Source organism: Tupaia chinensis, unplaced genomic scaffold, assembly GCF_000334495.1.
Source record: "Tupaia chinensis unplaced genomic scaffold, TupChi_1.0 Scaffold147003_1, whole genome shotgun sequence".
NCBI lineage: Eukaryota > Metazoa > Chordata > Mammalia > Scandentia > Tupaiidae > Tupaia > Tupaia belangeri.
In genome coordinates, this window is record NW_006206856.1 from 1,486,173 (window position 1) to 1,498,326 (window position 12,154).

The 12,154-nt window shown below is 53.8% G+C and overlaps 2 protein-coding genes across 2 annotated transcripts in view; one reads left to right on the forward strand and one right to left on the reverse strand.

Annotated features, from left to right (window-relative positions):
* WDR82 (WD repeat domain 82) overlaps positions 1-3,949 on the forward strand; it is a 23,241-nt gene extending 19,292 nt beyond the window's left edge. Inside the window, exons 8-9 of the mRNA XM_006169327.3 lie at positions 59-201; positions 1,156-3,949. Coding sequence (XP_006169389.1) covers positions 59-201; positions 1,156-1,185 — 173 coding nt within the window. The 3' untranslated portion in view covers positions 1,186-3,949. The remainder of the gene's footprint in view (positions 1-58; positions 202-1,155) is intronic.
* Positions 3,950-6,300: 2,351 nt separating this feature from the next.
* PPM1M (protein phosphatase, Mg2+/Mn2+ dependent 1M) lies at positions 6,301-10,616 on the reverse strand. The gene is made up of 10 exons (XM_027768612.1): positions 10,324-10,616; positions 10,072-10,195; positions 9,705-9,959; positions 9,206-9,318; positions 8,496-8,580; positions 8,276-8,394; positions 8,129-8,192; positions 7,820-7,927; positions 7,566-7,714; positions 6,301-7,204 (listed from the first exon to the last, which is right to left on the reverse strand). The coding sequence occupies exons 3-10, from the start codon at positions 9,837-9,839 to the stop codon at positions 7,063-7,065; spliced, it is 915 nt and encodes a 304-aa protein (XP_027624413.1). The 5' UTR covers positions 9,840-9,959; positions 10,072-10,195; positions 10,324-10,616; the 3' UTR covers positions 6,301-7,062.
* Between the last annotated feature and the right edge of the window lie 1,538 nt (positions 10,617-12,154).

The window sequence follows — 12,154 nt, forward strand, 5'->3', positions numbered from 1 at the left end:
CTGTTGTCTTTGTAACGTGCCTTGAGCCATAAATGTCTTTCTTGATCATTCTCTTTAGGTTCAGAGGATGGCAAGATCCATGTCTGGAATGGAGAGAGTGGTATAAAAGTCGCCGTGTTGGATGGTAAACACACAGGCCCCATTACCTGTTTGCAGTTCAACCCCAAGTTCATGACCTTTGCCAGCGCCTGTTCCAACATGGTATGTGAACAATGAGAAGTGTCATTTACGTAGGAGCCCTTTCCAGTGGGGGTCATGGGTCTCAACAGGCACAGCAAGCTGTGTTCTATGTAGATATCCAAGTTCACATTTCTCAACTGGTGACTTCCCTGTTTCACCTGTTATATGATCTTTGGTTGAAGTGGTCTTTTATTCTTCTTCCCCTAATCTGGGGTCACTTCTGACCTCCCAGGAGATCACAGACTGGTTTTTGTTCTGATCTCTGTTTATAGGCCCAAACTACCTAGGCTACACTTCACAAGCTTTTTAGTTTCTTCATAATACTCTGAACTAGCCTTTTGTGATTACAGCCTTTCAGTTTTCCTTTTCTCTAGGTTTATGCTAAAGTTCTCAGAAATTCTTATCATTGATCACCACTTAGAATTAACTCTAGGCCCTGGTCTAGTCCTAGATACCTAGACACTTTGTCTATTCCTAGAACAAAGGATTCCTGCCTCTCAGCCTCCAGTTCCTTTTGGGATCTCCTAAAGCTATCTAATTAGGAGATGAGGCATTCCATTATTAGCCCACCCCAAGTACATCTTCCTCTCTCTCTTTTTTTAAATGAAAAATTGTCAGAAGTGCGGCCAGACTCCCCAGTCTAAACCCTATGGCTTATGGCTTAGGAGGAAGGCCTATCTGAGATGACCAAGTAGCTTAGTAGCAGAGACCCACCTTCTGGCCAGCACTCCTCCTTTCCCTTTCAGAACAGGACCTCTGTGGTGAAAGGGGGACAGTGCATATCAGAGGGGCAGAACCAGCTCGCTTTCGCATGGAGGGGAGAGTGTTTCCATCTCCATAGACTGCCAGGAGGGGAGACCGCGAGCCTCAACTCTTCCACCACTAGGGTTGAGCACCTGGATGCTGTGGAGTGGAAAACCCACAACAGTGAGGAGATGCTTAGCATTTTAAAGTTGGCTTACATTCTTCTTCCAGGCCTTCTGGTTGCCCACTATTGATGACTGATCCTGGCGCTGCTCAGCTATTTCTGTACAGTGAGGGCAGCCGGCAGGAATAAACTCAGAGGGGACTGAGACAGTAGTGGGATTGGATCATTTGACTGAGCTGGAGAACATCCTTTCACATGGCCTTCCCGTGGATGTGTTGTACATCGACTCAAAAGGAAGAAATTACTTGGCTGAGCTTCTTCAAAAGGGCTCTTGGTGTGGCAGACTCAGATGGGACTCAGCTTTTCCAGTTCTCACTGAACCAAGTTCCTTGAGGAGTGACCAGACTCATGACTAGAGAGTGTGGGGCTCTCAAGACGCCTTCAATTTTGAATGTATTTGCTGCTGAGGAGCTGGTGAAGTCGTCACTTCTGCACATCACTTCCACCCCATAAATGCATGGGAAGTCACAGTTCTGGTTTTGAGATGCTATGACAGTTCGGCACCCCTTGCCCTCACCCTGCATGTCTTGTTACTGGGTCTCCCTGTGTAATTGTGGCATTATTCCACAATCATCATGTTTCTTAGGTGCCAAACATTAACAGAAAGTTTTCCTATGTCCTGGGGTCAGAGAAAGGGACAGGTACAGACGGACCTTGCTTGCCAGGAAGCCATGCAGTTAGTCGTGTTGAGGGTGGGTGTTCTGGGCAGGCCTTGGGCTTTGGGTATTGGGTGGGAAAAGGCCCAAGAGCTTGAAAGGGCGGGATGAGGGTAGCAGGTAAGTTCTTAAGGCTGGAAGATTTAGCAGCAGCTCAGTATAGTTCCCGACATGTAGACAAACCTATAGTCCTCCTGGATGCTTACTGAGCTTGAGCTTGTTTGTACAGAAGCAAGGTGGGAGTCTATTTTTGTATACGAGACACATCACGCTTCTCTGTGGGCCAGTATTGTGGAGTGAGTCTGAGTTGTTTACACTGATGCCTTCCCTGCCCACCACAGATTCTGTACATAGTCTCTGGATGATACCACCCCTTCCCCAGCTCCTAGCTGAGAGCTGGTCCTAGGCCTGTGTTATATGTTATATTTAGCCTTTTTATATATGACCTTTGATTTCTGTTTGTATGTTAGCACAGCGTCCATCTTCATTTGAATATATCCGTGTGTGCATACATATATGCATATATGTGTGTGTGTATGCATATATCTATCTATCTTCATCTGTAGTTCTGAGTTTAGCCCAAAGGAGATGGAGCCTTGCAGCCCAAGAGAAAGACTGCATTATTACTAATAGTGTTTGCCACAAGTGTTAGTGAGTCTTCCCTATTATCTTTTTCCTTGGGAGACTGAATGAAGCAAAGCTTCTAGTGTTCGCTGTTTCCATGGCAGCTAAGGGTGAGGGTCTCGGAATGACTTCCTTGTGTTTCTCACGCTGCACTCTGGGGCCTTCTCTGCAGTATTAGTCCCCTTTGCCTGGTGATGCTCTGTTTGTGCCTGTGTATGTGTGATGGTCACTCTTGCATGGCTTCTGTGTCTGGCTTACGGCACTTGGGGGACAGGATACTGGAACCAGAGCAGTTTCGGTTTGTCCAAGGATTCTTTGCTAACTACAGGTCACTCATCTACCTGCTATGTCTTGATTTCTTGCTGTTTGTCCTTGGTTTCCTTTGGGAGAGAGAAGGGCTCTAGCCAGGCCCAGAATGAGATAAGCTACAGCGGTCTCATGGTCTCATGGCCTTTTCTTCCCACGCATGGTCTTCTTAGAGCACAATGAGTGGCATGTTATTTCACAAAGCTCCCAAACATTTATGTAGGCACCACTCCCTGCAGATCTAGAAACTGAGGCTCAATAAGGTTATGTCCTGCCCAAGAGTACATCGTTGCTAGGGGGTAAATCGAGCCATTAGTGCTCTGTTTAGCAGCAAGAATAGGCTGTGAATCACTAGCACTTTTTTTTTCTTAAAGCAATTACTTTTTGATTTGTTCCTCTGACTGAAAGAGAAAGAGGCGTACACTTCGCCCAAATGTAGTTGAAATCTGTAATTGCTGCGGTGCCCCCCATGTGGAACCCCCCACTGTGTAGCCCAGAGTGAGGGACCTTTAGAAACCAAATGATCTGAGCTGTTACTGCCTACCCCTGGCTTTTCAGGGCAGAAAACTCACGATAGGAGTCATTATTCCGAGAGTGCTTGGAACTAGGGGGGTAACAAGAAAAGCTGCATTGTGGAACATATCTGAAACCAGAGTAGCCACCAAGCCTGACTTCCCAGCAGCAGGAAAATGACTTGTGTTTGAGTTACTGTGTATCCAGAGCTAAGGCACAGTGTCCTTTGGAAACATGCCATTTCATGGCCTTTATTTCCTAGCCCTGTGGCTGCAGAGCCAGCTTCTGAGCTGGGAAGAAAGGAGAAAAGATGTAGTTGGTAGTAACTGAAGAGGATGAGAGAGTAACAGAGATGAGGCCGAGGCAGGGCTGCCGGTGCTCATAGGGAGAGCCCGCCATGCGCACCCTCTCTTAAGAATCAGGGCCATCCATAGTCACCAATTTGTATGTGACAGCAACACTGTATTGTTCAAGCACCAGCCAGTGGGGTATTTCTTAAAAAAATTATTCCTCGTTGCAATCATAATTACTGCTTATTAAGGGAAATTTGGGGATTTAAAAAAAGAATCAGTTTGCCACCCAAATGCTACCACTGTTAATCTTTTGATGTTAAATGTTCCTCTAGACATTTCTGTGCATAGGTTTTGGTGTGTTTACATAGTTGTTATTCTACTGTATATACAATTTTATGTCCCTTTTGTACTTAACATATAAACATTTTTTCCATGTTATCAGTCTTAAACAGAATTGTATGGCTGCAATTTCTGTAGCATTGTTTACCCTGGTTCCCAGAATCGGAGGGAGGGATGAGTTGTCTTTAGTTAGCTCTCCTGGTTTACAAGGATCACTATGATGCTGTGTGGATGGATTGTCGGGTCCCAGACTGACCCTGCCTGCCTCCTGGTAACTAAGGCCTGGGTAGTCCTCAACCCCAGGCTCTATTGAACAGCCAGGGGACCAGAAATGAGTGACTGGGAAAGACAAGCCATGCCAACTTTCTTCAAAGACTCCATCTGGCACACAGCTCAGGCTGCCTTATGTCCCGCCTTTGTTTACCTCTACCTTTGATCAGATTGGCAACCTCAGATTTAAGGTTCACCCGGCTCCTGAAGGGCAAGGACAGAGAGGACTCTTTAAAGCTCTTGCACTGGGTCTGGAGGAAGGCCTACAAATTGCTGGGTGAGCCACTGCCTGGCTGGTATGCTGGTAGTTACCAGAGCCTGCTTCAGCTCAGCATCTTCAGAGCTACAAGACCTGATCCTGTCTCCTGCCCAGCCCTCTGAACCACAGAAAACCCTGGCCTGCCACTCTGGCCATGGTCATTGAAGATCGTCTGCAGTTCCTGACAGGCAGTGGCCAGTGTGCCGTAGGCCACACACAGGCTTTCCCGACATGACAGACTACTCAGGAAGGAAGAGAGCTCACAGCCTAGGGGCAAGGCTGGCTCTGCCGGAGACAGAACAAGTAGATAGCATGGCCGCCCTTACAGCAGCCACTCCTCTTCCTTTTAGTTTGACCTGCTTATGATTCAGAGATCCACTGGACCCCTGCTTTGGTCCGTCCAGCTGAGTGAGGAGCAAGAGCAGGGAGTAGGCTGGGTTGGAACAAAGCAGGCAGGCTGTGGGGGCGAGCTGGCTCAGCAGGTGATGTGGGTTGTGGGTAAAAAGCAGGCACAGGATGCTGCCCACGCTTCGCTCAGGGGAGGGGAGAGCTGTGCTGAGCAAAGAGGAAATAGCACTCCTCCTGGCTGGTAGGGCAGCGCCTGTGCATTTGCCAGGCTGCCTGGAGCTTCAAGGGCCAACTAGTTTGTCAGGACCCAGCTGTGGACAGAAAGGGCTGTCCAGGGCTGCAAGTCCAGGGCTGTGGAATTTAGCTATGGGAAAGGGAAATGGCGGAGCTTAAGGCATCTGGCATCCAGGTGGCCAACTGCAAGGTTCAAGTCATGGACTAGCAGCTTGAGACACACATGGAATGCTCAAACCTCTGATGAGAATGGAGAAGGGATTGTGGTGTGGCCATCCTCCCTGAGGGGTGCTTTCTTCCTCTCTCTCGCTCTCCAGAGAGCACATAGGCCTTATGACAAAAAAAAATGAAATCTGAAGGGAGGAGTGGGCAAGTAAGGGGATCTGAGAGCCTTTCAGATAAATACCAGGTTTTACCCTCAACTTGGGGGTCTGTTGGATCTTCTTGGCTGCAGTCGAGGTAGGGCTGGGAGTTGCCTAGCAGGAAACTTCATCTCAGTTGTAAACTAATGAAGGAATCGGGAGAGTCAGGTAAAGCTGAGATTGTAGAGCCGGCTCACCTGTAATTCAGCAAGTACTTCCTGAGCATGGGTAAGTTCTGGATGACAGCAGTCTTGTGGAGAAGGTGGAGAACTAAGCCGCTAGCAAACAGCAAGCCCTCAGACCCCAACTAACTTGTCTCCAACTAAGTCTAGAAATGTGCATTCAAAAGCAAACGAAGGACAAGCTCTGTGGTACAATGTTAGTACTCTCAGGCACATTCTATATGGTAAGAGGTTCAAGTCCTCAAGCCGGAACACATACTGCATACTGTAAGTGCCCAGGATCAGCCAGGCTGGATGGCTGGAGGAAGAGAATCAAGGTGCCACCCGGGCCAGACCACCCGGAACCCGCCCTGCACAGCACAGGTACACAGGATTTGACAGTTTGGAGGACTGGAGGAAGGGAGTCATGGTGTGGCCCTATGGGGAATGTGTCCCCACCCCCCGCTTGCTCCTTCCCTCCCTCTTTCTCACTCACAGGTGGGTGTGCTCATTCTCCATCATAAGAAAGCAAGTGGAAAGGCAGCTCTTTGTTACCTTGAGCATAGAGCTCAGAGGCGATGGTAAACTATTCTCTGGGCAACAGTTCCCTTGCTAGGGCTCACCAAGCAGAGAACTAGCTTTCTCGAGAGCTGCAGAGGAAAAAGTCATGCAACGTGGAGCTCAGACTAGTCCACCAGGAGGAATAGATGTCCTCAGCCCAAGCTACATAGTAATCTGGTTCATGAGGGCTCTTCACACAACAGGGTTTTTTTTTTAAAGAAAACCTTTTTAAAAGAAGTATTTATTGATTTAATTTTATTTGTTGCTATTTAAATTTGACCAGAGGGTAAGAGAAAAAGCAAGCCACCAGGTCTGGAACTCAAACTTCTGATGGACGTGTGAGTCAGCATCTTAGCCACACCACCTGCCAGCTCCCACACAAACTTAATAGGAGGTGATGGGAGCTACAAAGCACCGGAACTGGGGCGTCAGGCTAGGGCAGGGACCTTAGAGGAGCAATCAGGTAGTAGGCCAGGTTAGAGGTAGCGGTCGGATACTACTTCCTGCCCAGCCAGCTCTGGGGGCTCTTGCCCCCACCCCCAACTTTAGCCCCAGGCCCTGAGCCTGTCTGGGCACTGTGCCTTCAAGATGGCAGCTCCAGCCCAAGTGAGGCTGTCCAAAGGCTTCTACAAGGAACTCTCTGGACTCGGGTTGCTAAATGGATGTTCTGACCTTCATGGGTTGGAGACCTGGATCCCAGCATGACCTGGGTGTCCCTACCTGAGAATGACACCCGGGGCTGTTGAGGATCCTGCCTGAGAGCCTTGCATGGGTTTCCCAGGCTGTGAAGTACGTCTGCAGAGGGATGTTATTGCAGAAGCCGGGACTGGGTGGGCTGGGCCCCCCACACCCTTCCAGTTCTGATTGCCTAGCACAGATGTTCCCCCTTGGCATGTAAGTTGGGGTGGAAGGCAATGGCACTGGGCTAGGCTGGGGGTGGGGCAGGCAGGCCTGTCGTTGGCCACAGCAGAGGGATACCCAGACTGCACCCAGCCCTGGAGTGTTCCTGGGATGCAGTTTCTGGACCCTCAGTGGCCACTGCTCCCTTGGCCCTGGCTATGCAAGGGGATCACGAACACAGAGACGTCATCGTAGGACACCTGCCCTTCCCCTGTAGGACTGTCCTTCCCCTGTGTGCTGTGTATCAGCATTCGCGCCAGCTCCGAGAACCTGTGAAGAAATACATCTTGCAGATGTATTTCAGGGGCAGAATAAAGGGGCAAAGCCAGCTCTCTGGGAGAACCCCCTGTATGGGCTGGAAACTCGGGGACCCCAACAATGCAGTCGGACTGAAGGCCAAGCAATCAACAAGCCTGGGAGGGCCACAGGTTAGCCCGCTGGAGTCTGGACCCAGAGATGTTCAGAACCCATGATCAGCCCCCATCCCCACCCACGGAGCTTGCAACAGCCCGGGTTCTGGCCGCCTGCCCTGAGCTGGGCTTACTGTCAGCACTGTCATCTCAGCCATAGTCGCTGAGTGCTGCTGCTGGGACCAGCTCAGACCCAGACAGGTCCCCGGCAGCGACAGTACCTGTGTGGGTCCTCCCGGTTCTCAGAGAGGAAGCTCCGCACCAGCCATGCAACCTGCTCATTGGACAGGACATCCCAGAGCCCATCAGTCGCCATGACAACCACGTCCTCCTCCTGCAGCTCCAGCTGGTCCACATCCAGCACAGTTACCTGCAAGTCAAGCCTGAGAGTCCTTCAGCGCTCCCTCCCCTGCTCCCCCAACCCACTGCATGCCTCCTGGCAGGTGGAAGGAGGGGCAGACTCTTGCCCTCTCACCTGTGGGATGGAGAGCAAAAAGGGCTTGAGCTGGATGTTCGTGTCCAGGACTCTGAGCTGATGGTCCCCCAGTCCCCGGGAGACAGCCAGTGTTCCCAGTAACCGAGCCTGGGGGTAAGTAGGGTGTGATGCCGTGGCGCTGAGCTCCAGCAAATGCAGAGCACACAGGGAGCAGTGGGCTCAGGGAGAAACACCCCGGTCTTTGGGCGGACCCCAGGACGCGGCTGTAGTCCCCAGCAAGGGACAAAGGAGGGCTCACAACTGTCCAGGGCGGCTGAAGAGGGATTCTTGAGGGGGCCAGGCACTGACCTGCCTACCCTGCCCATGGATCAGTGGGTACTTGAGGTCCGATTTCTCCACTCGTTTGTAGCTCCTACCGGGACCAGACCCAGCATCAGCCTGGGCCCCACACCCCACCCTCTCCCTTCTCGCCAGGTCTCAGCCCACTCCACTCACCAGCCGTTCATGTGGTGATCCCTGAACAAAACCTTCTGCCCCAAGTCGTCCCCCTTTAGTCGACGAGGGAACTCCAGTCGGGTAAACTCACCAGCCAGAAGCTCAGGGTAGACAAAGGCCTGAGGTGGGGAAGCCACAGTCAGGTCAAGCTCCCTCTTATGGCCCTGAACTAGGAGTTGCCTGCCCTCCCCTACCCCCCCACCCCCACCAGGGCACCTACCAGGTGCTGGATTCGCTGCCGCTCGGTCTCTGGGGTGAACTCAGAGCTCAGCGGCCGTACCTCGTCTCTGCGCACCAAGATGGCCCTGCATGGGTGTAGGAAGGGAGGGGTGGTCTGTGAGGCAGCCTCCGGCATCCATGGCCACCCCACTGCCAGTCCTTCCTCCAGCTAGCTCTGCCATGCCATTCTTTGCTCAGAGGCCTCTATAACTGCCCACGACCTACAGGGTGAAGGCTCAGCTGTTTGGCCTGGCCAAACTGTCCTGGTTCAGCTGCCACCCTCTCTCCACACGTATACACCCTCACACTCCACACATATGCACGCTCACACTCCACACGTATGCACCCTCACACTCCACACGTATGCACCCTCACTCCACACATATGCGCCCTCACACTCCACACGTATGCACCCTCACACTCCACACGTATGCACCCTCACACTCCACACGTATGCACCCGCACACCACACGTATGCACATATGCCCCCTCACACTCCGCACGTATGCACCCTCACACTCCACACGTATGCACCCTCACACTCCACACGTATACACCCTCACACTCCACACGTATGCACCCTCACACTCCACACATATACACACAACTCCGCCAGTCAGTCCTCCCCGTTGCAGTCCTCTGCTTCCAGCCACCCCTTCCTGTCCCCACTACATCTGGTACCCCTGGCCATCCTCCCAAGGGCTCACTTACCTGCTATCCCCAGCATTGGCCACGAACAGCTTTCCCTGCAGGGACACAGCCACCAGAGCAGTGCAGCCGCCCACCTGACCTGAGGCCTCCAGCTCCCGCCCGATCACCTCATCCTGGGGCAAACCGGAGGCCACCTTAGCCGTAGCCTGTACTGCCACCGTACTACTTTGTCCCCCCAGCCCCACCCTACGGTTCATTTCCCACCAGCCAGCCCAGCAGCCCAGCAGCCCAGAGCCCAGCCTGTCCTCCAGGATCCCTGTAGTCAGGAGAGCTAGATGGGAAGTGCTACTCAGAACAGGAAGAGAAACCAGCCCCTCCACCAGGACCAACAGGATGTGCGATGAGGTGATGCAGGTAAAAGCACCTAAGGCAGACAGCAGGTGCAGGACAGAGGGTATGATGTCTTTCTAATCAAGGATCCAGGGGAGCACCGCTGGGATGCCCCACTCCCTTGGCCGCGGGTGAAGCCTTCCTGCAGTCCCCTGCCAAAGGCACTCACACATTCCTGGAAGGCGCTCTCCAGAGCCCCAATCACCAAGTCTTCTGCCCTGATGCCCTTTTCCTCCACGAACTGGGGGTCGCTGGAGCACACGCAGCGGCCACTGAGGTGCATGGGTGGCTGAACGGCCACCATGCCCTCTACCACGGCCTCCAACTGCCGGCGCAGGCAGGAGTGCAGAGTGTTGGCGGCCAGGATGGCTGCCACAGGACCTCCGTGCCCGTCAAACAGTGCCCAGTAATGACCCGTCAACAGCTGCATGGGAAGGGCTGGGTGTCAGGCCCTGCATGGCTTCCCCAGTCATCCCGTGGCCCAGCCTGAACCAGGACGTGGAGGGCAAGACCCTCAGCCTGTCAGAGAGGCTCACCTCCTCTGGGCACAGAGTCAGCCACTCTTGGTCCTCCGTGGTCCCAAACTCACATCGCCGGATGCACAGCTTCCCACAGGCAGCTTGATCTTCGTTGAACTCTGATTTCTCTGCGTTGATGATCCTGAGGCCAGGAAGTAGTGAGTGACCCTTTAGGGACACACCTATTTCCCCACGGGCTCAAAGATCCAAGCTAGTGCAGTGAAGGACCCCACCCTCGGGGGCAACGGCTCCCCCATGCTGACAACTGACCTGGACAATCACAATGTCAGTGTCCTGGCTGCTCCGCGGCCTCACCGCTAAGGCGAAGTCAGGGCCCTGGACCTGTGGAGCCTACTGACCCAGGCCAGGACGCACGGGCAGGCTACCTGGGAGGTCTTGGGTGGCCCTTCCAACCCTGTCCCATCTCAGCCGGGACCCTGTCCTATATGCAAAGGCTACATGCCAGGGTGAGACGCGCGGGGTGGAGCTCTTGGGAACATCTCCAAGGCCCAGACGGCTAGCACTCCACCCAGTCTCTGGACCTCAGTTTGGAAAGGGCGAGGGTCCTTCCCGACTCCAGCCTCTAGTCCCGACAAGGCTGGAGTGGGATAAGGCGCAGGTGGCGGGAGTCACAAAGGACAAGGAGTATCCACGGGTGGGATGGGGATGTCACTCAGCTCAGCCTGTCGTCTAGGTTAGCACAGATCCCCAGGCTGGATCAGGCAGGGCTCCCGGGTCGCGGGTACCAGGATAAGGGTCGCCCGAGGCGGGGCACTCACTCGGCGTAGCCTGCGTTCCAGGGCAGCGTGCGGCCCCGCGCTGGGCTGCGCACAGGCCGGGAGTCGGGGCGGCGCGAGGCGTCGGCCGGGCCTGGGCTGGAGCTGGAGCCGCGCAGGAAGCGGGGCCGCCGGTAGGGCACCGGGCTGGCGCCGGGGCCCGGGGGGCGGGGGGCGGGAAGCGGGCCGGGGGGCGGGGCCCGGCGGCGAGGCGGTGACGCCCCCAAACTCCAACTTCGGGCCTGGAGTTTGCAAGCCGCCTGCGTGCGGGCGTGGACCTCACAAACGACCCTCAGGAGCCAACGCTGCTGTCAGCCCCACTTTACAGACAAGGACACTGAGGCCCACGGTAATGCTGAGCTGGACTGCCTGCCCACTCCTGTGGGGCACAGCCCTGAGACCCCCTCCCCTCCCGTACTGGGCAACGGAGGGTCTTTCAGAGCAGACCCTGGTCCGCCAGGCTGGGCCAGTGTCCACCGCAGGGCCTCAGGCCACCTATGCTGGGCGGGGGAGCTTGCGCAAGGGGAAAATGGAGACAGAATGTCCTTGAAGGTGTTGGACACATTGAGCAAGAACCTGTCAGAGCACAGTGTTCCCTCAGGTGCTGGCCCTGTCCTTGCCTCCCACCCCAGAAGAGGCCTCGCTGGCCTCACCGGTCACCCTAGTCTTCCTGTTGTCCTGTTTTTTGTTTGCTTTAGAGAGTGTGCCTTGCCAGAGAGAGAAATTGCCCTAGAGGGGATGCCTATGCCACAATCTCTTCTCCTCCACTGTCCTCTTGGGATTTTGGGTACTCACGAACATATGCCTGGAGTGTTTTTCAGGTCACCAGGCCCAGGACTTGGACCTGCTGGCCCTATGTGTGTGTGAGAGAGAGTTTTTGCCACAGTGCACGTGTGCACTGTCTTGCCAGAGACAGTAGGAAACTCAGAAATCACCCCTAAGGAGGGCTAACCATGCCAGAATACCTTCTCCGTTTTCTCAGTATTGTGGGCATGCACACATACCCAGTGTGATTTTCAAGCCACCGGGTCTGGGACTCAAACTTCAGTCAACCATGTGTGAGTCCAGCGTCTTAACCACTGCACCACCTGTTTTTTAATTGCCAAAGGGCATGTGAGAGAGCCAGAGAGAAAGCATTCCCAAGCTGCATTCCCATTGCCATTTCTCCATCCTGTTGGGATTTGGGGCACGTACACGTGTGCACAAGTACACACACCGTGAGTTTCTCACGCTTTCAGGGATGGGATTTGATCCATGGTCATCCATGTGGGAGCCAACTCCGTTAACCATCAGGCTAGGGGGCAGCCCAAGATGCCCCCTCTGGA

Bases quoted from the DNA above. Each gene is read 5' to 3' on its own strand.
- PPM1M (XM_027768612.1), bottom strand. From the start codon at position 9,839: ATGGTGGCCGTTCAGCCACCCATGCACCTCAGTGGCCGCTGCGTGTGC. The intron at 8,395-8,495 runs GTAGGTGCCCTG...TCCCCACCTCAG, and splicing joins GGCAGCGAATCCAGCACCTG to GCCTTTGTCTACCCTGAGCT. The intron at 8,193-8,275 runs GTGAGTGGAGTG...TGGTCCCGGTAG, and splicing joins GATCACCACATGAACGGCTG to GAGCTACAAACGAGTGGAGA.